Genomic DNA, 25,406 nt, shown 5'->3' on the forward strand with positions numbered 1-25,406 from the left:
CTAATTTCTCCAATATAAGGTCTTTCTGTGTGGGTGGTGGTGGTAGTTCATGTTTTTTTGTAGACTTAGTGGTGGATCTTTTTGATATGAATATACAGTTACCATGTTCTTTATCTTTCTGGATAGAACTGTGAGTTTACGTTAGACTGAGATAAACTGGTAAACAGAATTGCTGATGTTTTGTTTAAAAATATTCTGTGGGAGATAGGACCAAAATTCAGATACCTCAAAGGTTAAAGGATGTTGCTCATCGTTTTTTGGGAGGAGGGGAGGACTCATATGTTGAAGGTTGGCCAGTTTTTGTCTCTCTTTAAACTGAGAAATGGCAGACTAATAATTTAGGTTCTAAAGGAGGTTTTTAAAGAAGTGAGTTAAAGAAGTTTTTAAAACAAGTTGTGAGGGAGAGGGACATGATAAATGGGATACACGGAGGAAATGGTACGGGTAAGTGTATATATATATATGCATCACCATATTGAATATGTACACAGAACTCTCTGATAAAGGCAATTGATTAAAAATATACATGTTAAGTAAAAAAAGAAATGATCTTTCATTGAGCTAAAATAATTATTTGATTTTTTGTTATTTTTAATTATTTAAATGATAATTTTTAATCAGGTAACTAAGTTCTTTTTTTTTCCTTTTTATTTTTATTGTTTTTTTTTTTAAACTAAGAAGACTACTGAGTTCTTATGAGAAGAATGGCTCTTAAGAAATTGAAGGTGATACCAAAGGAAGGTTACTTATTACTTTTGGACTTTGATGATGAGGACGATGACATAAAAGTTTCAGAGGAGGCTCTTTCGGAAGGTATCGCATTTCCAGTATTAATTGTGTCCTGCAGTTCATTAGACTTTACCTAGTCACCTGAAATGGAAGAAGTCTTTGTTAAGAGTTTACATATACTTCATTTCTAATTTTACCTATATCTCTCTATTCCTATATACAAGGTTTTGCAGCACATAAACCTACTCTTGGAACTATATCAGCATATGTTGAGAGAGAAGAACTTTCTTGATTTCACCTCAAGAAAAGACATGAACATTGTTCGTATAATATGTTTGCCAAACATGAATTTATTTCATAAAACTTGCAAATAAATTATTTCCTTTCTTTTTCTATTATAACTTTTCCTTATTTACATTTCAAATATTATCCCCGTTTCTAGTTTCCACTCCAAAAAATCTCCTGTCCTCTCCCCTCTCCCCATCTCCCCAACACATCATCTACCAATTCCTAACCCAGGTATTCCCCCATACTGGGGCATAGGATCTTTACAGGAACAAGTGTCTCTCCTCCCATTGATGCCTGACTAGTCCATCCTCTGCTACATAAGAAGCTGGAATCATATATCCCATTATTTGTTTTCATTGATTGGTGGTTTAATCCCATGGAATTGTGGGGTACTTGTTAGTTCATGTTGTTTTTTCTTCTAGGGGCCTGCAAACTCCTTAAGCTCCTTAGGTATTTTCTCCAGTTCCATAATTGGGGACCCTGTGCTAAGTCCAAAGGATGTCTGTGAACATCCACTTTTTTGTCAGGCATTAGCAGATCCTCTCAGGAGACAACTATATCATTCTCCTGCACCCAATCCCTTGTTGGCATCTTCAGTAGATTTGGTGGTTGTATATGGGATGGATCCCCAAGTGAGGCAGTCTCTGTATTCTTTTATTCTCAGCTCCAATCTTTGTCTCTGTAACTCCCTCCATGATTATTGGTTCCCCATTCTAAGAAGGAACGGCATATCCACACTTTGGTCTTCCTTCTTCAGTTTCATGGGTTTTGCACATTTTACCTTGGTTATTCTGAGCTTCAGGGATAACATCCACTCATCAATGTGTGAATATCATGTGTGTTTTTTGTGATTGGGTTAACTCTCTTAGGAAGATATCATCCAGATCCATCCATTTGTATAAAAATTTCATGAATTCATTGTTTTTAATAGCTATGTAGTAATTCATTAAGTAAATGTGCCATATTTTCTATATACATTCCTCTAAAGAGAGTCATCTGGGTTCATTTCAGCTTCTTGTTATTATACAAAAGGCTGCTATGGACAAAGTGAAGCATGTTTCCTTATTAAAGTTTGAACTTCTGGGTATAACCTTATCAGTTTTATGAGGTCCCATTTGTCCATTTTTAATCTTATAGCACAAGACATTGGTAGTATTTTTTTTCAAGAATATCCCCCCTTTGCCCATGTATTCCAGGCTATTCCCCACTTTCTCCTCTATAAGTTTCAGTGTCTCTGGTTTTATGTGCAGTCCCTTGATCGACTTAGACTTGAGCATTGCACAGGGGATGAGAATAGATCAATTTACATTCTCCTACATGCTAACTGCCAATTGAACCAACACCATTTGTTGAAAATGCTGTCTCCTTTCCACTAGATGGTTTTAGCTCCTTTGTCAAAGATCAAGTGACTAAAGGTTTATTTCTCTGACTTCAGTTCTATTTCATTTATCTACCTGTCTACCACTATACCTGTACCATGTAGTGTTTATCACAATTGCTTTGTAGTGCACTTTGAGGTCAGGCATGGTGATTCCACAAGAGGTTCTTTTATTGTTGGGAATAGTTTTTCCTATACCAGGTTTTTGTTTTTTGTTGTTGTTGTTGTTGTTGGTTTTTTGTTGTTGTTGTTGTTGTTGCTTGTTTGTTTTTTTCAAATTCCAGGAGAATTTGTAAATTGCCCTTTCTAACTCAGTAAAGAATTGAGTTGGAATTTTGATGGGGATTATATTGAATCTATAAACTACTTTTGGCAGAACAGCCATTTTTACTATATTAATCCTTCCAATCCATGAGCATGGGAGTTCTTTCCATGTTCTGAGATCTTGTTTCATTTCTTTCTTCAGAGACATGAAGTTTTTATCATATATATCTTTCACTTTCTAAGTTAGAGTCACACCAAGCTATTTTATATTATTTGTGAGTATTGTGAAGGGTGAGTTTTCCCAAATTTCTTTCTCATCCTCTTTTTTCCTTTGAGTAGAGAAAGGCCACTGATATGTTTGAGTTAATTTTATATTCACCTACTGCACTGAAGTCATATATATGGTTACGATTTCTCTGGTGCATTTTTGGGTCACTGATACATGCTATCATATATTCTGGAAATAGTGATATTTTGACTTCTTCCTTTCCAATTTGTATTCATTTGTTTTCCTTTTGTTGTCTAATTGCTCTGGTTAGGACTTCAACTACTATATTCAATAGGTATGAAGAAAGTGGGCAGCCTTGTCTAGTCCCTGATTTTAATGAGATTGTTTCATTTAGTTTAATGTTTCCTACTCGTTTGCTGTCTATTGTATTTTTTTTTTTTATGTTTAGATATGGGCCTTGAATTCCTGACCTTTCCTGGACTTTTATTATGAATGGGTGTTGTGTTTTGTCAAATGCTTTCTCAGCATCTAATGAGGTGATCATGTTGTTTTCGTCTTTGAGTTTGTTTCTATAGTGGATTAAGTTGACAAATTTCCATATATTAAACCATCCCTGCATTACAGGGATGAAGTCTACTTGACCATGATGGATGATCGTTTTGATGTATTCTTTTATTTGGTTTGCAGTGATTTTATTGAGTATTTTTGCTTCGAAATTCATAAGGGAAAATGGTCTGAAGTTTCCTTTCTTCATTGTGTTTTTGTATGGTTTGAATATAATTGTAATCTGGCTTCATAGAACAAATTCAATAGTGTTCCTTCTCTTTTGATTTTGCATATTAGTTTGAAGAGTTTTGGTATTAGGTCTCCATGTGTAAGACCCCGAAGATGGACCTCCTCTCAAGTCCAGTAAAGTCCCGGGATGAGCTGGCCAGCACCCCAATGACTTGAGAGAAATCGACACCTGATGCAAACTGCAAGAGTTTTTATTATCAGCTAGCTAAGGACAAACTCCTTCCACTGTGCAGGGCAGGGGCGTATGACTCTGAGATGTGACAGAAGAAGGTTTTTATTAGCTAGCTGAGGAATTGGGATGAGTTGGGAGGAGAGTTTGGAGGAGTTGGGAAGAGATGGGAGGAGTGTTCTTCTCTGCCCAGATGTCCTTGTCAAAACTCCAATTTTGAATCTCTAGCTGTAAGGCTCAGAAACCAAAAGGATTTTTGGTGGCTGTAGAGAACATAGAGTCTCTTTCTGGCTGTATTTTTATAAATCAGGGAAAACAATCTTGGAGAATGTCCAGGTGCTTTACCTTCCAGGGAGAAACGCTCTAAGTTGTGGTCTCACATTTCCCACTCCTTCTAGTACATAGTTCTGATCTTATAAGTTAGAAAATTAAACCTCTGGCCCAGCTGCCAAACAAAGCCAACATGAGGTCACAGCTTTAGGATATGTAAGATTGAGAACCTCAGAAGCCCATTGAATGAGACAAAAGAGCCTCTTGCCATTGGGAGGAGGGAGGGAGGGAGGTTCCTGTGCAGTGCCCACTGTGTGTGAGCAGTGCCAGGCCAGTGGGCCATGGCAGGCTGGATGCCAGAACTGGGCACATGCTGGAGGTGTGGCAGCAGGGCTTGTGAGAATCATCAGGGAAAGTCCTTTTGATCTGAGTTCAAGTTTGCCAGAATGGTGGCACCAGACCAGGACAGGTACTCCTGTTTGAAATTTATGTGGCACCAAGATGGTTTCTGGTTCGTATGTTTTTTGTTTTTTTGTTTTTGTTTAAGTTTTTTATTGTGTTTCAACATTTCCAAGGCATCTTTTCTGACCAGTTGTAGGTCCTTCAAGTGAGCTAGTGGGAGTTCTGAAAAAGAAACATGAGGGTCAAACATTCCACCTGCTTCTGTTAAAGGGGGGGGGTCCCCAGTTGAGGAGTTCGAATGGTGTAAGTTTAAATTTCCCTGTGGTGTTCCATACTCAGAACAAGGTGAAGGGAAAAAGAGCTGCATAATCTTTTCTGCAGGTCTCTAAAACCAATTTAGTCAAGGTTTCTTTTAATGCTCTATTCATGTGTGTTTTTGAGCTTTACTAAAGTTTCTTTTATGAGTGTGGATGACATTGCATTTGGCGTATAAATGTTCAGAATTGGGAATTCATTTTGGCAAATTTTAACATTGATGAATATGAAGTGTCCCTCCTCTTTTTTTTTTGATAACTTTGGGTTGAAAGTCGAATTTATTTGATATTAGAATGGCAACTCCAACTTGTTTCTTTGTAACATTTCCTTGGATAATTGTTTTCCAGCCTTTTACTCTAAGGTAATATCTGTATTTGTCCCTGAGATTTGTTTCTAGTATGCTTGGTCTTGCTTACACATCCTGTCTGTTATTCTATGTCTTTTTATTGGTGAATTGTGTCCGCTGATATTATGAGATATTAAGGAAAAGTAGTTGTTGCTTCCTGTTATTTTTGTTGTTAGAGTTGGAATGTGATTCATGTAGGTTTCTTCTTTTAGGTTTGCTTCAAGATCAATTTCTTGGTTTTTCTAGAGTGTAATTTCCCTCCTTATATTGGAGTTTTCCCATTATTACCCACTTGATGGGCTGGATTTGTTCGAGCATATTGTGTAGATATCGTTTTTTTTTTCACAGAATACCTTGTTTTCTCAATCTATTGTAAAATTTTTTGATGCGTCTAGTAGCCTTGTCTGGCATTTCTTTTCCCTTAGGGTCTGTATGACATCTGCCCTGGATATTATGGCTTTCATAATCTCTGGGGATAAGTTAGGTATAGTTTTGATAGGATTTCCTTTATAAGTCACTTGACCATTTTCCCTTAGTGCTTTTAATATTCTTCTTTTTCTTTTCTTTTTTTTTTATTATGCATTTGGAGTTTTGATTTCTATATGATGGAAGAAATTTCTCTTGTGGTCCAAACTATTTGGAGTTTTGTAGGCTACTTGTATATTCATAGGCAACTCTTTCTTTAGGTTAGGGAAGTTTTCTTCTATAATTTTGTTGAATATATTCACTGTCCCTAAATTTGAAAAACTTACTTGTCATTGATACCTATTATCCTTAAGTTTTGTCATCTCCTTGTGTCCTGGATTTTCTCGGTGTAAATATTTCCTTTCTAAAATCTCTTCCAAAAATTTACATGGAGAGTTTTTCCAGATAAATTCAAATCGATAGTACTTTATTAACTATTACTTATATAGAATCCTTTCAAATGTTTCTGTTTTCTATTGTTAATACAGTAAAGAGCCCAGCATTTGATAAAAATGAGAATATATCGCCTCAAGCAGAAGCAGATGAAGATATGGGGTAACATTTTCAATATTTTTTGCCAGCTCAATAGATTACTTCATAAGTAGTGTTTGTATTACCTTCACTGGAGAAGTAGATTCAGGAAGATAGCAATACAAATCAGACACTGCTATATGTTGAGTTCAAGCCCAGCTTGAGGTCCTTCAGACCTTGTGATAACAAACACATAGCAACTAGTATAATATGACCACCTGCCTGAGATCTTCCAAGATATACACACAAAGAAAAGGAGAAAAATCATGAAAATAAGAGGGGGACCATCTGGCAAGAAGAAGGGTCTCAGCAAGAGTGGGAGAGTAATGAATAAACTACTGTGGGTGTAAAAGTATGAATTGGTAAAAGTAAAGGATACAAGATCACTTTGATACTCCACCATGTAATACATACATATATATATATATATATATATATATATATATATGACATTTGTTCTTAACCAAACATTATATATTTATTATAATAATTAAAAGAAAGTTCTTTTTAAAGTTTTGTGTGGGTAAGAAAAATGCCTACCAGTCCACTATATTTCTTGCATTAATTTTTTTATTTTCCTTTCTTCACAGAGATGAAGTAGACAGTATGTTGGATAAATCTGAAGGTATGTGTTTTTGGAGGTATTTGCCTGTTTTTTAAAGAGGTCAGAAGAGGGCATCAGATTTCTAGACTGTATAGCAAAAGGGGATAATTTTGGGTTCACAGTAATTGTAGTTTCCTTTAAAACACATATGAGATAACTTCTCAGCAAACATTCAGAATGCAAGATTAGCTGAAGATGTAGCTCAGTGGTAAATCACCATTTAAAAGTGATGAGTTTCATCTTCAGTGGCAAAAATAAACAAACAAAAACAAACAAAGAAACAAAACAAAACAATAACAATAAAACCCCCAAACAAACCAACAAATGCACCAAATTAACAAAAATCCTACCAAACAAGCAAAACACAGTTATAAGTCTTGCAAATGAAATGTTAGGTTGTCCAGTTTGCCAAATTAACTGCAAATTGTAAAATGAGCAAGAAACCCAGTTTGCTCTTGTAAGGAAACAAGCAAAACCAGCAATAAGCATTTTAGGAGCCTAAACTTAGGCATGATTAGAGAAGAAAAAAAAATATACAGTGGCTACCACAAGAGAACAAACCTCTCAGAGGGGCTAGAGAGATGGCTGTTTTGGTAATGTGCTCTATTTGAAAGTATATAAATTAAGGAGGGGGTCTTAAATCGGCTTTAAAAATGCAGGCTGCAACCCAGTGAAAAGTAGTTGGAGACAGCTTGCTGGCTAGCCAGGCTAGTGGCATTGGTGAGCTGCAGATTCAGAGAGAACCTGTCTCATGTTTTAAATTTGGGCAGTCAGAGGTGGTTCATGCCATAATCCCAGCAGTTGGTAACCAGGGTGAGGTCCAGGACTACAACCCTGCCTTGAAAAAAAAAAAAAAAAAAAAGGAAGTTGGAATGTGATTGAGAATGCAGCAAATGTCTATTTGTCGCCCTCTTATGCATACTTATACTGGAATGTATATGCATCAGTTTTTTACAATACTCTTTATCTGATTTACACAATCCATTAAAATGATGGTTTTTGTCTTTTTGTTTTTTCTCTATGAGCAAATTGTCAATATTAAGAAAGTGTTATAATTTTGTAATCTCCACTGTATAGTACAAATAAACATCTTTCAAGAAAAATGATCAGCACACCTTAAAAGACACAAAGGACAGGGATGGAAAGATGGCTTAGAAATTAAGAGCACTTGTTGTTCTTGGACAGAACCAAGTTTTAGTTCCTAGGACCCACACAATGGCTCAAAACCATTTTTAATTCTATATCCATGGGTTTTGGAATTCTCTTCTAGTTTCTATGTGCACCACACATGCATGTTTATAAACACAAACATGCAAAAACAAATTACTTAAATAAATAAAACAATTGAAAATTACAAACAACAGCACCTTCATCTGAAACAAAGTAGGAGAGTCTTGTTTGGGGTCCGTTTTATTTTAGCTTTCAAGTTAGTATTGTAAACTTGGAAAATGGAAAGCCTCTGGGTAGTAGTGGCAGCTAAAATACTACCTCCTTTTTGCTCTTCAATGACAGACGACTGATTGAGCCTTTCTCACCCTTAGTACACATGTGCAAACACTGCCAATCAGCAAGGGCCTTGGCTGAGATTGTTTTCCCGCTATCCAAACCCTGTTACCCAGTATGCTTTGTGGTAGTCATCAAGCCGAGTCTTGTGGAAGCAAGGTTCTTGAGGAAGCATGGTAGGGAGAAGTCTCAGTAGAGGTAGTCAATTGTCTGTTGAAAGATGATTAATACTGTTTGAGCTGGGGGCCTGTGTGGGGAAGAAGGTGGAGGGGTGGAGGTGTTACTTTAGGAGTAAGGAGAGGAGGTGACCCTCACTGGACTCAGGAAGGTACTGCTTCCAGGCTCACAATCAACTTTTCCCACTTAGTTCTCTGCTGAGAAAAACAGAGAACTTCGCTAAGGGCAGGGGTTTGAACAGAATTATCTTCTAACAGAAAGCAGGAAGGCCAGGGAATTGGAGACCCTGGAAGTCTTCTTGGGGCTTGGGGAGGTGAGGAGTGAGTAAATTGGAAGTCAGTTAGTGGAGCCAACAGACTAAAACCTTCTTTTAGCTGCTGCTGCCTGCCAGGAATTCATTAAAAACGAACTGAAAACCAGTCTTCATTTACCTCTACCTGTTGTTAAAATGGCAGATTCCCGAAATTTCTATGTATAGACTCCAATTGCCTCAAAATACAGAGGCTCCTCTCAGCCTCAGAAGTGCTGGGACTTCAGACATAATTCAGGCCAGGTTGTTGTTATTTATTTGTTGTTTTGGTTTAGGACAGTAAGCTCTAACTCTATATCTCAGGATTGTCTGAAACCTCACCTGCAGCTTTGACTGGCCTTGAAACTGAAGTCCCCAGCCTTACAAATGTACCTGGGCCTGAGGAAATATGTGTTCTTTATTTTTTATATTTAAATTTTTGTTTGTTTGTTTGTTTGTTTGTTTGTTTTTTATTCCTTTTTTCCTTGTTGAAGATTGAAACCAGAGCTTCTTGCTGTAGCAGTAAAATATTTGTCCAGCCAGAAAAACTTTATATTTTAGATCTGCTTTAGATTTGTATTATGATGAAAAAAATTGAGGAGCTTGGTTATGATAAAAGCAACCATGATTTCATTTGGAGATTGAGATGCAAACACATTTACTCTAATTTATCAAAACCCTAGCAACAATGGGACCAAAATTTAGATCATCCTGTGATTGCATATAAACCCACTTGAAGTCACAGTTAAAGCCATCATATTAGGTGTGTGTGTGTGTGTGTGTGTGTGTGTGTGTGTGTGTGTGTGTGTTTATTTACATTTCAAATATTAGTCATTTCCTGGTTTCACCCCAGAAATTCCCTTTACCATTCCACCCTCCCTCTGCTTCTATGAGCATGTTCCCCCACCCACCAACACCCATGTCCCTGCTCTGGTATTTGCCTACACTGGGACACCAAACTTCACATGACCAAGGACCTCTCCTCTCACTGATGTTTGACAAGGACATCCTCTGCTATGTATTTAGCTGGAGCCATGGTCCCCCTCTTTGTTTGCTGGCTTCGTCCCTGAGTGCTCTGGGGGGAGGGGGGCGGTCTGCTTGGTTCATATTATTGTTCTTCCTGTAAGATTACAAACCCCTTCAGCTCCTTCAGTCCTTCCTCTAACTCCTCCACTGTGGACCCCATAATCAGTCTGATTGTTGGCTGTGAGCATGAGCCTCTGTTTTTGCCAACTTCTGGCAGAGCCCCTAAGGACACAGCCTTATTAGGCTCCTTTCAGCAATCATTTGTTGGTATCCACAATAGTGACAGGGTCTGGTGTTTATATACGGGATGGATCCACAGGTGGGGCAGATTCTGAATGGTCGTTCCTTCAGTCTCTGCCCTGAACTTTGTCTCCATATTTCCTCCCAGTAGTATTTTGTTCCCCATTCTGAGAAGGACGGAAACATGCACACTTTTTTCTTCCTTCTTAAGGTTTATGTGGTCTGTGAATTACATTTTGGGTATTCTGAACTTTTAGGATAATATCCACTTATCAGTGAGTGCATACCATATTTTTTCCTTTGGGATTGTGTTACCTCATATAGGATGATATACTTTAGACATATCCGTTTGCGTGTGAACTTCCTGAAGTCATTTTTTCCTTATGGTCACTATACATTTTTATCACTATTTCTCTATAATACAGCTTGAGGTCAGGGATGATTCCCCCTGAAGTTCTTTTATTGTTGTGAATAGTTTTACAATATCCTGGATTTTCGTTATTCCAAATGATTTTGCATATTGCTCTTTCTATCTTTATAAAGAATTAAGTTTGAATATTGATGGAGAGGGCATGGAATCAGAGCTTACTTATGGCAAGATAGACATTTTTACTAAATTATTTGGGACACCAATCTATGGCCATGGGAGATCTTTCCATCTTCTGAGAATTTCAATTCTATCTTCAGAGACATGAAGTTCTTGTCCTACAGAACTTTGACTTGCTTTTTTCGTGTCACACCAAGTTATTAAAATATGAGACTATTGTGAAGAGTGTTGCTTCCATAACTTCCTTTTCAGCCTGTTTATCCTTTGAGTAGAGGAAGGCTACTGATCTATTTGAGTTAATTGTATATCCAATCACTTTGCTAAAGTTGTTTCTCAGGCTTAAGGGTTCTTTAGAGGATTTTTTTGGGGTCACTAAATATACTATCTTATTACCTATTAATAGTGATATTTTCATTTGTTCTTTTCCAATTTTTAACTTTTTGACCTCTTTTTGTTGTCTATTTAATCTGGCTAGAACTTCTAGTACTATAGTGAATAGGTAGGGAGAGAGTGGGAAGCCTTGTCATATATTAGTGGGATTGCATCGAGTTTCTCTCCATTTATTTTGATGTTGGATCCTGGTTTGCTACTATGTTTAGTTATGGGCCTTGCTTTCTGAATCTATCCAAGACTTCATCATGAAGGTGTGTTGATTTTTTTTAAATGATTCCTCAGCGTCTAATGAGATAATACTGTGTTTTTTTCCTTGAGATTCTTTACATATTGGATTACATTGATGGATTCCCATATATTGAACCATTCCTGTATCCCTGGGATGAAGCCGCTTGATCATGAAGGATGATCATTTTGATGTGTTCTTGGATTGTGTTTAACAGGATGTTATTGAGTATTTTTGCATCAATATTTATAAGTTAAATTGGTCTGAAGTATCCTGTCTTCATTGGGTTTTTGTATGGTTTGGGTATAAGAGTAAATGTGGCTTCATAGAACAAATTAAGTAGTGTTCATTTTCTTTTGTTTTTGCATAATAGATTGAAGATTGTTGGTATTGGTGTTTCATTGAAAGCCTGATAAAAATCTGTACTAAACCCATCAGATACGGGGCTTTTTTTTTTTTTTGAGGGGGGAGCTCTTAAAGACTGCTTCTATTTCTTTGGGGATTATGGGAGAGTTTACAGGGTTTATCTCAACCTGATTGAAATTTAGTACCTGACATCTGTCTAGATAATTGTCCAATTCATCCAGATTTTCCACTTTTGCTAAGTTACAGGCTTATATAGTAGGATCTGATGATTTTTTTTGGATTTACTAAGTATCTGTTGTTATGTCTCCCTTTTCATTACTGGTTTTGTTAATGTTGATATTTTCCCTGTGCCCTGTAATTAGTCTGGCTTATGTTTTATCTATCTTGTTGACTTTCTCAAAGGTCCAGCTCCTAGTTTGTTTGATTTTATGTTATAGTTCCTTTGTTTCCACTTGTTTGATTTCAGCCCTGAGTGTGATTAGTTCCTGCCTTCAACTCCTCTTGGGTGAATTTCCTTCCTGTTATTCAAGGGGTTTTAGGTGTGCTGTCAACCTACTACTGTATCTTCTCTCCAGTTTCTATTTAGAGGCATTCAGAGCTATGAGATTCCCTTTAACACTGCTTTAGTTGTGTTCCACAACTTTCGGTATGTAGTAACTTCATTTTTTTTTAAACTCTAAAAAGTCTTACATTTATTTTTTTTTTTATTTCTTCCCTACCTGATTTATCACTGACTGGATTTTTGTTCACCTTCTACGTGTACATGGGTTTTCAATTATTTATATTATTATTTCAGATCAGCCTTAGTTCTTGGTGATTAGATAGGATGTATGAGATTATTTGGATATTTTTATATCTGTTGAGGCATGTTTTGTGACTGATTATATTGTTAATTTTGGAGAAGGCGTCATGAGGTGCTGAGCACAATGGACAATTTTTGTTCTAGGATAAAATGTTCTATAGATATCAACTAATGTATTTGTTTCATAACTTCTGTTAGTTTAACTGTGTCTTTTTTTAATTTTTCTTTCCAGGATCTTTCCATTGATGAGGAGGGTTGTTGAAGTCTTCTGCTATTATTGTGTGTGGTGCAATGTGCATTTTGAGCTGTACTAAAGTTTCTTATATGAATATGGATGCCATTGCATTTGGACTATAAATGTTTAGAATTGAAAATTCATCTTGGTAAATTTTAACTTTGATGAATATGAAGTGTCACTCCTTGTCTTTTTTGATAACATTGGGTTGAAAGTCAAATTTATTTGATATTAGAATGGCTACTCCAAATTTGTTTCTTTGGAACATTTGCTTAGAAAATTGTTTTCCAGCCTTTTACTGTGAGGAAATGTCTGTCTTTGTCCCTGAGGTTTGTTTCTGGTATGCTGGGTCTTGCTTACACATCCAGTCTGTTTGTCTATTTCTTTCTAATTGGTGAATAGAATATGGTAATATTAAGAGATACTAAGACAAAGTCTTTGTTTCTTCCTGTTATTTTTGTTGGAATTTTGTTCATGTAGCTATCTTCTTTTAGGTTTACTTCAAGATTAATATCTTGCTTTTGCTAGCATGTGATTTCCCTCCTTATATTGGAGTTTTCCCTTTATTATCCCTTGAAGGGTTTGGTTTGTTCAAAGATATTGTGTAAATATTGTTTTTTCACGGAATACCTTGTTTTCTCAATCTATGGTAAAATAGTTTTACTGCATATTATAGCTTTGGCTCTTATTTCTGCTCTCTTAGTGTCTGTATGATATCTACCGTGGATATTATGGCTTTCATAGTCTCTGGGGAGAAGTTAGGTGTAATTCTGATAGGAATTCCTGTATATGTTACTTGACCATTTTACCTTACTGCTTTTAATATTCTTTCTTTGTTTTGTTCATTTGGTGCTTTGATTAATATATGATGGCAGGGATTTTTGTTTTTGTTGTTGTTTTTCTGGTCCAAACTATTTGGAGTTCTGCATGCTTCTTGTATGTTCATGGACATCTCTTTCATTAGGTTAGGAAAGGTTTCTTTTATAGTTTTGTTGAAGATATTCACTGGCCCTATAATTTGGAAATCTTACTTCTCATCTATACCTGTTATCCTTATGTTTTTTCTTCTCCTTGTGTCCTAGATTTCCTGGATGTACTTAATTTTACTTAATTTTTAAAATCTGTTTCAAAAACTCAAAATGGGCAGTTTTTCCAAAGAAATTCAAATTGATAGTACTTTATTAACTATTACTAATATTGCATACTTTCAAATGTTTACATTTTCTATTGTCAATACAGTAAATAATCCAGCAATTGGTAAAGATGAAAATATATCGCCTCAAGTAAAAGGAGATGAAGACATGGGGTAATATTTTCAATTCTTTTTCTTTTTTTCTCTTCTTTTTTCTTTCTTTTTTTTTTTTTTTGCCAGTTCAATAGAGTACTTCAAAAGTAGTGTTTGTGTTACCTTCACTGGAAAACTAGATTCAGGAAGATCAGCATTTCAATGTCAGATGCTGATATATGTTAAGTTCAAGCCCAGCTTGGGATCCTTTAGACTTTGTGATCACAAACACATAGGAACTCATACAATAGGACCACCTGCATGTGATCTTTGACACACTCAAAGAAAATGAGAAACATCATAAAAATAAGTAGGGGACTATCTGGGGGAAAAAGGGGTCTTGGCAATTGTGGGAGAGTTATGAATAAACTCCTTGTGGGGTGTAAACGTATGAATTGTTAAAAGTAAATAATCCAAGTTCAAGTTGGTAGTCCACCATATATTTTATATGCATATGACATTTGTTCCAAACCAAACATTATATATTTATTATAAAAAATTAAAGAAGGTTCTGTGTAAAGTTTTGTGTGTGGTAAAAAAAATGGCCTACCAGTCTACTATATTTCTTGCTTTAATTTTTTATTGTTCTGTCTTCACAGACATGAAGTAGGCAGTATGTTGGATAAATCTGGAGGTATGTGTTTTAGAAGTATTTCCCTGTTTCTTGAAGAGGCCAAACGAGGGAAACAGATCTCTATAGAACCTATAGCATAGGGGGATAATTGTAGGCTTAACAGAAATTATAGTTTTCGTTAAAAAATACACACAGATAACTTCTCATCCAACATTCAAAACTAAAGATCAACTAAAGATGTAGCTCAGTGGTAAAGCACCATTAAAAGTTATAAATTTCATCTTCAGTGGTGAAAACAAAAACAAAAACAAAAAACCAGCAAAAAAAAAACAAACCCAGCAAATTAAAAAAAAAAAAAAGCACCAAGGAAACAAAACACAGCAATAAGACTAGTAAATGAAATGTCAGTTCGTCCAGTGTGCCAAATTAGCTGCAAATTGTAAAGTGAGCAAGAAAACCAATTTGCTGTTGTAAGGAAACAAGCAAAACCACCACTAAGCATTTTAGGAGCCTAAACTTAGGCATGATTAGAGAAATAGAAAAAGAAACCAAACAAAAAAAAACAAACAAACAAAAAATTGCAGTGTCTATAGCAACAGAACAAACCTTGAAGAGTGGCTAGAGAGATGGCTGTTTTAGTAAAATGTTTTTCTTGAAAATAAAAGTGGGGGCCTAGAATCCACTTCTAAAATGCAGGCTGCCAACCAGTGCTGAGTAGGTGGAGACAGCTTGCTGGCTAGCCGAGGTAGTGGCATTGGTTAGCTGCATATTCAGAGAGAACCTATCTCAAGTTTTAAGTTGGGTCAGTCAGTGGTGGCACATGCCTTAATCCCAGACGTTGGGAGGCAGAGGCAGGGAGATTTTTGATTTTGATGCCACCCGGGTATACAGGGTGAGTTCCTGGTTAACCAGAGCTATACAGATAAACCCTGACATGAGAAAAAAAAAACTGAAAATGAAAAAGAAATTTGGAATATAATTGAGAATAAAACAGATGTCTATATCTGGCCTCCTTATGCACCCATATACTGAAATGTATACACTCCATTTTTATCCTGAAACTATTTATGATTTACACAATCCATTAAAATTATGTTTTTTTTTGTTGCTGTTTTGTTTGTTTGTTTGTTTGTTTTTCTGTTTCTGGAAATAGACAACATTAACAAAGTCATTTTTTTATACTCTCCATTATATAGTAAAATTAAACATCTATCGTGAGAAATGGTCCAGCACACCTTAAAACACACACAGGATAGGAATGGAAAGATGGCTTAGAAATTAAGAACACTTGTTGCTTTTGTACAGAACCAAGGTTTAGTTCCTAGAACGCACATAATTCTCAAAATCATTTTTAATTCTAGATCCAGGGATTTTGGCATCCTATTCTAGTTTCTAGGGGAACTAATCATACATGTTATATAAATACAAACATGCAAAAACACTTTAGTTTAAAAAAAAAACCAAAAAAAAGAAACAAAAAAACAAAACAAACAAACAAACAAAAAAAAAACAATTTAGAGTTACACAGAACAGTCCCTTCATCTGAAACAAAGTAGGAGAGTCGTCTTTGGAGTTCATTTTATTTTAACTTTCAAGTTAGTATTGCAAACTTAGAAAATGGAAAGCCTCTGGGTAGTAGTGGAAGTTAAAATACTACCCGCTTTTTGAAGCTTTAATCACAGATGACTGAAAGAGCCTCTCTTACCCTTAGTACTCATGTGCAAACACAGCCAATCAGCAATGGGCTTGGCTGAGATTATTTTCCTGCTGTTCAAACCCTGTTACCCAGTATGGTGGCTACAAAGAGTTCTTGAGGAAGCAAAATTCTTGAGGAATCATGGTAGGATGAAGTCTCAGTGGAGGTAGTCAATTGTCTGTTGGTTAATCCTGGTTCAGCTAGGGGTCTGGGTGGGGATGAAGGTGGAGTTTTGGAGGTGTTTCTTCAGGAGTAATGAGATTAGGTGACCCTCACTGGACTCAGGAAGTTGCTACTTCCAGGTTCACAATCGACCTTTCCCACTTAGGCCTCTGCTGAGAAAAACTGAGAACTTCACTGTAAGTGCAAGAGTTTGAACAGACTAGCTCCTAGCAGAAATCAGGAAGGCCAAGGAAATGGAGACCCTGAAAGTATTCTTGGGGACTGGGGATGTGAGGTGTGAGTAAACTGGACTTCACTTAGTGGATGAAACAGACAAAACCCTCTTCTATGCAACTGCTTCCCACCAGGAATTTATTAAATAGAAACTGAAGACCAGTCTACATTTTAACGTGTTGTGATAATGCCACATTGCCGAAATTTCTATATATAGGTTCCAAACTGCCTCAAATACTAGAGGCTTCTCTCAGCCTCAGAAGTGCTGGGAATTCAGACATAATTCAGACCAGGCTGTCTTTATTTATTTGTTGTTTTGGTTTAGGAAAGTAACCTCTAGCTCTATATCTCAGGATTGTCTGAAACCTCAATTGCAGCCTGGACTGACCTTGTACCTGAAGTCCTCAGCCTCAGAAATGTAATGGGGCCCGAGGAATCATGCCTTCTTTATTTTTTATATCTAAATTTTGGGGGTTTTTATTTTTCATTCCTGAAGATTGAAACCAGAGCTTCTTGCTGTAGCAGTAAAATATTTGTCCAGCCAGGAAGAATTTTATATTTAAGATTTGTCTTAGATTTGTATTGTGATGAAAAAGGTTGAGGAGCTTGGTTGTGATAAGAGCAACTATGATTTTATTTGGAGATTGAGATGCAGACACATTTACTCTAATTTATCAAAAAACTAGCAGGAATGGGAAAAATTTAGATCATCCTGTGATTAGATGTAAACCCACCTGAAGACACAGTTAAAGCCATCTGTGTGTGTGTGTGTGTGTGTGTGTGTGTGTGTGTGTGTGTGAGTGTGTGTGTATTTATTTACATTTCAAATATCAGCCATTTCCTGGTTTAATCCCAGGAAATCCCTATTCCATTTGACACTTGCTTTGTTTCTATGAGCCTGTTCCCTCACCCACATACTCCACCTCCCTACCCTGGCATTTGCCTACACTGGGGCATGGAGCTTTCACAGGACCAAGGACCTCTCCTCCCACTGATGTCTGACAATACCATCCTCTGCTCTATATGCCGCTAGAGTCATGGGTGCCCCTCTTTGTTTGGTGGCTTAGTCCCTGAGTGCTCTGGTCTGTCTGCTCGGTTCATATTGTTGTTCTTCCTGTAAGGTTGCAAACCCCTTCAGCTCCTTCAGTTCTTCCTCTAACTGCTCCCCTGGGGACCCCATGATCAGTCTGATTGTTGGCTGTGAGCATCAGCCTCTGTTCTTGCCAAGCCCTGGCAGAGCCTCTCAGGAGACAGTCATATTATGCTCCTATCAGCAAGCACTTGTTGGTATCCACAATAGTGACTGTGCCTGGTTTCTGTATATGGGATGGATCCAAAGGTTGGACAGAATCTGGATGGTCATTCCTTAAGTCTCTGCCCTGATCTCCACATTTCCTATCAGGAATATTATGTTCCCCATTCTAAGAAGGACTGAAACACCTACACTTTTGTCTTCCTTCTTCTTCAGCTTCATGTGGTCTGTGAATTACATTTTGGGTATTCTGAGCTTTTAGGATAATATCCACTTATCAGTGAGTGCATACCATGTTTTTTTTTCCTTTGAGATCACACAGGATGATATATTTTAGATCTCTCCATTTCATGAAGGCATTGTCTCTGTACCATTACCATACATTTTTTTATCACTATTTCTGCATAATACAGCTTAAGGTCAGGGATGATTCCCCCTGAAGTTCTTTTATTGTTGAGAATAGTTTTGGGATATTCTGGAGTTTTGATATTCCGAATGGTTTTGCATATTGCTCTTTCTGTCTCTACGAAGAATTGAGTTTAAATTTTGATGGAGAGTGCATGGAATCTGTAGATTGCTTTTGGGAAGACAGCCATTTTTACTAACTTAATCTATGACCATGGGAGACCTTTCCATCTTCTGAGATTTTTCAGTTTCTTTCTTCAGAGACTTGAAGTTCTTGTCATAGAAATCTTTCACCTGCTTGGTTTGAGTCACATCAAGGAACTATAATTTGTGACTTTTAAAAGGTGTTGTTTCCATAATTGCCTTTCATCCTGTTTATCTTTTGAGTAGAAGAAAGGTACTGTTTTGTTTGAGTTAATTGTATATCTAGCCACTTTGCTGAAGTTGTTTTTCAGGTTTATGGGTTCTCTGATGGAATTTTTGTGGTCACTTAAGTATACTATTTTATTATCTGCTAATAGTGATATTTTGATTTATTCCTTTCCAATTTTTATTCCTTTGACCAATTTTTGTTTTCTAGTTGCTCTGTCTAGAACTTGAAGTACTATAGTGAATTGGTAGGGAAAGAGTAAGAAGCCTTGTCTAGTCCTGTCTTGTCTTATTTTAGTGGGATTGCATCAAGTTTCTTTCCATTTAATTTGATGTTGGCTTCTGGTTTGCTTCTATATTTAGGTATGTGCTTAAAATTCTTAATCTATCCAAGACTATTATCATGAAGGTTTGTTGATTTTTTTTCAAATAATTTCTCTTCATCTAGTGAGAACTGTGTGTGAATTTGCTTCAATATATGTGTGCATGTTTGGATGTGTGTGTCTGTGTGTGTGTGACAGATACATATATATGTATCTGATGAATCCGATTGTTTCATAACTTCTCATTAGTTTCACAGTGTCTCTTTTTCATTTCTTTTTTTCCAGGACCTCTGCGTTGCTCAGAGTGGGGTGTTGAAGTTTCTCACTATTATTATATGGGGTACAATATGTACTTTGAGTTCTAGTAAAATTTCTTTATGAATTTGGTTGCCCTTGTATTTGGAGCATAGATATTCAGAATTGTGAGTTCATCTTTGATGAATTATCCTTTGATAAGCATGAAGTAACATTACTTACCTTAAAAAACAAAAAAAAAGTACTTTGTGAACCTCCTCTTTTCACAGTAGGCCCTCTTGACTACTGAGGCTTTTTTGTAACAGCTTTGAAGGAATTTTAAAAGGAAAAAAAAATAGATGTAAACAATTTCACAGTTCCATGTACTCATAGCTAAGTGATATGTATACAAAATTCTGTACATGAAACATATTTTCATTGATCCAGTGCTAATTTTATATTAAGTCAGTTTCTTTTCTAGGAGTCTTCTGTGCTTCCTTCTTTATATGGCACAGTGCAAAACTGAATTCTTTAATGTAACCCTTATAACTTATTTTTAAATTTTATGTTATGGTTATTGTTTTTTTTTTCTTTCACGTGTGTATGTGCACAACTAGTGTGTCTTGTACCTGAGGAAGCCAGATGAAGGCCTTGAATCCCCTGAAACTGAAGTTATAGGTAGTGAGCCACCTTGTGGGTTTTGGTACTCCAATCTCAGAAAGCTGGAAGGGAACCAGTGCTCTTAACTGCTGAATCATCTCTCCAATCCCTTCATTGTTTTTTTTTTCTTTTTATAAAATGAATTATGTAACTGTAAGTGGAAGACAACTTACTAAACAATGAGAGAATGATACTCAGATTCTAAAGTATCTGTTTTAAATTATATGTAACTGAATGCTAAGTGAGCTTTCTCAGAAGACAGTAACTTGTCTTTGAGATATGGTGTCATTATGTAGTTCAGGCTGGCCTGCATTTTCCTATTTAACCTATGCAGTCTTTACACTGGAAATCTCCTGCTTAAGCTTCCAATACTAGGATCATACACACAAAAAAAAAAAACATCTTTACATGGCTTACTAAACAATGCTCCTAATACCTATTTTTGGACTTATTTATGTGTATTAGTGTTTTGCTTACAGTTATATATGTGCACCACATGTGTACCTGTTGTTCAGATATCAGTTGATTATTTCAGATACCTGGAACTGGAGTCAGATAGTTGTGAGCCACCATATGAGTGCTAGACACCAAACCTATGTCCTTTGCAAAGAACAGGAAGTACTCTTAACTGCTGAGCCATATTTCTACCCCCATGAAACAATATTATATTTTTAAAAAATAATATTTTGCTTCTTTCAAGTTACCCATTTTACCAAATTATTTTTTTTCAACTGAAGGATTTGCTCTATTTAGAGGAGGCAGAATAATCATTTAATAATCTGATTTTGTCTAGTACTATGTATGGTGAGAATATTAAACATGTACACCGAAATATAGCTTCATCCTAGTTACTGAAAGCTAACTGTGCATGCTAGAAAGGTACTAAACATTTTCTGAAGCATTACAATTTTCATGAACTGCAGCAGTTACTGATCAAAAGTTCCTACCATAATTTTCTTCAAGTGTTTTTTTAAAGGATATGTTCTGAAATATAATTACCAATTCACTTTAGAAATAATTTTATTTTGATTAAAAAAAACTTGGAGATCATTGTTTTAAACATAGATTTTAACATTTTTATCTATTTTTATTTATATAGGTATTTTGCCTATAAGTATGTCTGTGAGTCATATACATATGTACCTGGTGCATGCAGAATTTAGAACAGGGCATCACATCCCCTGGAACTGGAGTTGGAGATATTTGTGCACATTATGTAGGTGCTAGGAATCAAACGCAGGTTTGATTCTGACAGGGTCTCATTTGTAGCTCTGTCTGTCCTGGAACTCAGTATGTTGACCAGGTTAACCTGGAACACACAAATATCTCTCTGCCTTTTCCTCCAGAATACTAGGATTAACATGGGAACCAATATGACCGGTTGCCCTCTTATTTTAATTGAATATTTTAAACAATGGGTCTAACAGTTCCACAGTCAAGTTTGTTCTTTCAGTTGCATCATCTTTTTTAGATTTGGAAAAGAATTAGCCTTTATTAAAAGTGTTTCCTTATGAAGAATTAAGTATACTTTTGATCCTTTGTTTTGTGCATTTGTTCTTTTGAAAACTGTTCTTGAAGCTCAAAATTATTTTTCTTACAGAAATTAAAATTCAGATAAGATTAGATATTTCTTATCCAAAATACATGGACTGTTTTTTTCTATGTTGTGGAACATTTCTGTAGACTTTACAGGTTGAACATCCTTCATCTGAACATACCAAACCCTAAGTATTCTAAAGTATGAAGCATGTTTGTGATATCTATCATTTAATTTTAAGTTTCCATAGCATTATTGAATGAAATTTATCTATATCTATTTTTACTTGAATACATGGAATCATCTAATTTTTCTTCAAAATGACTCTTTATTTTTAATATAGATGACATTTATAAGACGCTTCACATAAAGAGAAAATGGATGGAAACTTATGTCAAAGAATCTTTCAAAGGCAGCAACCAGAAATTAGAAAGATTTTGCAAAACGAACGAACGAGAGAGGTAGAGTTGTTATATTTGTAGGGTCAAATGTGTATCATTTTAAAAATTATATGTGGCTGAAGTTTAAAAAAATATATCATGTCTGATTCTTTAGTAAAAATGTGTGGCTTTGATTTTGTCTAAACAGTTAACCCTATAACATCATGCCTTCAAGCAAACTAAATCTAATTCATAGAAATCTATGAAAATTTTATTTTCTGCTTTAAGTCAATGTTAATGAGATTTAAATTTTAATTTACATTCATTGTGGAAATACAGAAGTCTTGCACATAGTCTTAGGAATGTAATTTATGGATTATTATGTTTAACAATATTCAAAAGGAACAACTACAATTACATATGCAGACAATTTGTATATTTTAGTTGACATGTTTTGCACTGTCTTTACTAAGGCAATGTATGAAAAATAAATTAGAACTTATATTTGGTAGAAAATAATGAAAAAAAAACCACATTGAAATATAATTAAATTTTGTACATGTATATATATATATATGTGTGTGTGTGTGTGTGTGTGTGTGTGTGTGTGTTACGTGTGTGTTGTGTGTGTTTATATTTCTTTAATTTTGAAAAGCTAAAACGTAAATGAAAACCTCTCTGATAATATGTTAGCGGAAAAATCTATAATGATTTCCCATTAGATATTTTATACTGCTATTTTTCTTTTTATAGTATGAAATGTTCAATTGAATTTGTTCTGAGTGTTCATTTTCATATTGGTATGAAATGTGCCTGCTTTTGTTACTGTGCTTTACAGGAAGAACATCAACAACAAATTTTGTGAGCAGTATATAACTACATTTCAGAAGTCTGATATGGATGTACAGAAATTCAATGAAGAAAAAGAAAAATCAGTGGTTGGTACCATAAAAAAAACTTAATATTTAACCTAGTATTACTAAGTAGGAATGGAACAACTAGCCTTGAGTTGAGCATATGAAACTAAATTAAGTTCCATTATCTATCTATCCTTGCTTCTGTTCTAGTCTTACTGAGATATAAACTATTGATTGCATACTATATCAATGAAAACGACTAGGCATTTTATGGTATACCAGATCATAAATTTTCAAGAGGCAGACATTTGCAGAAAGATCAAGAGATGATTACCAGTGACTACAAAAAAAAAAAAAAAAACAAAAACAAAAAAAAAAAAAACAAAAAAACCACAATATATCAGAGTTCAAAGAAGAGAGAAAGCTTATTTATTGGTTTCACCTGGACTCTGTTGTTTATATTAAAAAACCAACTCAATTTGGTAAATCAGTTCTTACAGTCCTAAATTTAGTAAAGATTTAGTAACAACAGAGGATGGAAACAAACAATCTCAACAGCCCTGGAAGAATTTTCCTGTGGAAGAATATCAGCAAACAATTTTAGATCACGTCTCCATTACTCTACCTGTAGAGTCATCACCTGGTTTCCAAGTAAGATCTGAGACAACGATAATCATATTAACTATTTTATTTTATTTACTGGTTAATAGTTTGGAAAGTATTCAATTTGAAAGGAACAGCAAATTCATTCTTGCCTCAGAAGGCATTGAGGAACTGCCATTATGAGTCAGTTCTGGAAAGAGATAGGAACTAAAGATAAATAATAAATACTCCAATTGAAGACAGTTTTTAAACATTGGACTCTGGATGACATTTCAAGGGAAAGTGATCATCCCTGTAAATAAGGAGTCTAAAGACAGAACAGCAGGGTACTTCAAAATTTGTAATTCTGCATATGGCAGCTGGTGAGAGGGAGCCAGTAAAGGAAGAGAACCACTGGTAGAAAGAAAACTACCATGAGTGAAGGAAAGTTTTAAAGAAGAAAAGATCCCTAAATGTGTCATATGCTGCATGTGGGCCCAATAAGATTGATTTACAGGGCTGGAAGATGGTTTAATTGGTAATCTTTCTCCCGTGTAGGCATGGAGACCCCAGCTTATATTCCCTGCATTGGGATGAATGCCCACACCACCACCACCACCAACAAAATAAACAACAACAAACTAGCAACACTAAAAACAAACCACCACCACAACAACAAAAAAAAGTTGGTGTGGTTGTGAGCATTTTAAAACAACCAATCTCAGATTTAGTTCAGAGAAAAGAAGATCTCCAGATCTTTGTAGCCACCAGGTGTAGCATAAATGATGAGCTCTAGGTTTAGTGAGATTCTGTCTCTGAAACAGTACTGTGAAATCAAAGATGACACCCAATATTAACCCTTTGTCTCCAAATGTATGCAGGTGCACTTTTTTTAAAGATAAGCATTGCAAATTAGAGGTAATTTTACTTAATTATGATGATTTGAGTGCAAATGTGAGGTAAAAAATTGATCACAGTGAATAAAGGGCAAAACAGGATTGTAGTAGCCCAAGGTGAAAAGGTGTAAAGGGCTTGTCTTAATTTTTTTTAAATGCAAATTATCATGGTTGTGCGCAACCCTAAAGAATACAATGAGAACTTTATGTTACTACTTCTATATGTTGCTTGAGATTGGAATCTAGAGAAAACCAATCTAAGATTCCAAGACTAGGATTTTACCGAGTTCATGTATACATGGTGCATGCCTATAAACATAAGAACTTGGGAGGCTAAAGCCAGTCTGTGCATTATGAAAAACTCTTTCACATTAAAAAAAATTCCTACCCCACAATTGGTAGCATAATGTTATTTCATATTATTGTAAATATATATATATATTTAGTCAAAATAGTTGTTAAAATTTTAAATCAGTTGGAAAACTATTCCTTTTAACTTTCATATAGAATTATTTTTGCTCACATAAATGTTTTAGTATTAGATATACATTTAGTGTTTTATTGTTAGACTACCATGCATGTTGCATGGCAGTAACAACAAAAATAAACAGAATTGTTATACTAATGTTTTCCTTTTACATTTGTAGAATAGTTGTCAAAAAGAACAACAAGCATTGAAACTGTCCAAATGTAGTCAGAACCAGACCCTGGAAGCAGTTAAAGAAATGCATGAGAAGTCCATGGAGGTATGTTGCACATGGTCCATAAAATGACCTTAGGAATCTAAATATGTTTTAATAATCATAAAGTTTTAACTACTTATTATTTTGAATTATTTCTTACTGAAATGACTGCTATTATCCATAAAATCCTAATAGCTTTGTATGAATTATTAAAGATATAAAATGATAAAATGGGAATTTGACCTCAGATGTACCTCATACTTTAATAACACTATAATTATCCTGCTTTATTAAACATAACCCTAACACTAACCCTAATCCTAATCCTGACCTTAACCTTTACCCTATACATCATCTGCACAGAATCTTTCATATTTGTATCCTTGGGAATTTATTTAATAAGAGGTACTTTTCTGTTTTAGGTTTTGATGAACTTGGGGACCAAGAACTAAGATATGCTTTTTGGTGTAGATGGTGAACTGAGAAAAAAAAAATGTCTATGTTTGAAAGAGCCATCATGGAGAATAATCTGAAGTACTCTTCTACTTTCCCATCTTCAGAAAAATGAAGCATGAAAAATTTTCACTTGCTGGTATATATATAAAACAAATAAAAAAATCTCTAACTTTTTTGTTTCCTATGAAACAGAGTTTTAAAGTTTCTTTAATCCTTGTTATTCTGATGATTC

General features: G+C 35.3%; 1 protein-coding gene across 1 annotated transcript; it reads left to right on the forward strand.

Annotated features, from left to right (window-relative positions):
* Positions 1-695: 695 nt before the first annotated feature.
* Positions 696-25,170, forward strand: Gm21477 (predicted gene, 21477). Its single transcript, XM_030251623.1, has 9 exons — positions 696-813; positions 6,139-6,205; positions 6,772-6,806; positions 13,829-13,895; positions 14,474-14,508; positions 21,664-21,781; positions 22,539-22,638; positions 24,683-24,781; positions 25,141-25,170. Exons 1-9 carry the CDS (start codon positions 696-698, stop codon positions 25,168-25,170), a joined length of 669 nt encoding a protein of 222 aa, XP_030107483.1.
* Positions 25,171-25,406: the final 236 nt, after the last annotated feature.

The sequence above is a fragment of the Mus musculus genome, chromosome Y, assembly GCF_000001635.26.
Source record: "Mus musculus strain C57BL/6J chromosome Y, GRCm38.p6 C57BL/6J".
Classification (NCBI taxonomy): domain Eukaryota; kingdom Metazoa; phylum Chordata; class Mammalia; order Rodentia; family Muridae; genus Mus; species Mus musculus.

What these genes read in the sequence shown, in the direction of transcription:
- Gm21477 (XM_030251623.1), top strand. Translation starts at nt 696, where the DNA reads ATGAGAAGAATGGCTCTTAAGAAATTGAAGGTGATACCAAAGGAAGGT. An exon ending in TATGTTGGATAAATCTGAAG is followed by an intron (nt 6,807 to 13,828) that starts GTATGTGTTTTT and finishes TTGTCAATACAG; the next exon opens with TAAATAATCCAGCAATTGGT. An exon ending in AAAACGAACGAACGAGAGAG is followed by an intron (nt 21,782 to 22,538) that starts GTAGAGTTGTTA and finishes TGTGCTTTACAG; the next exon opens with GAAGAACATCAACAACAAAT.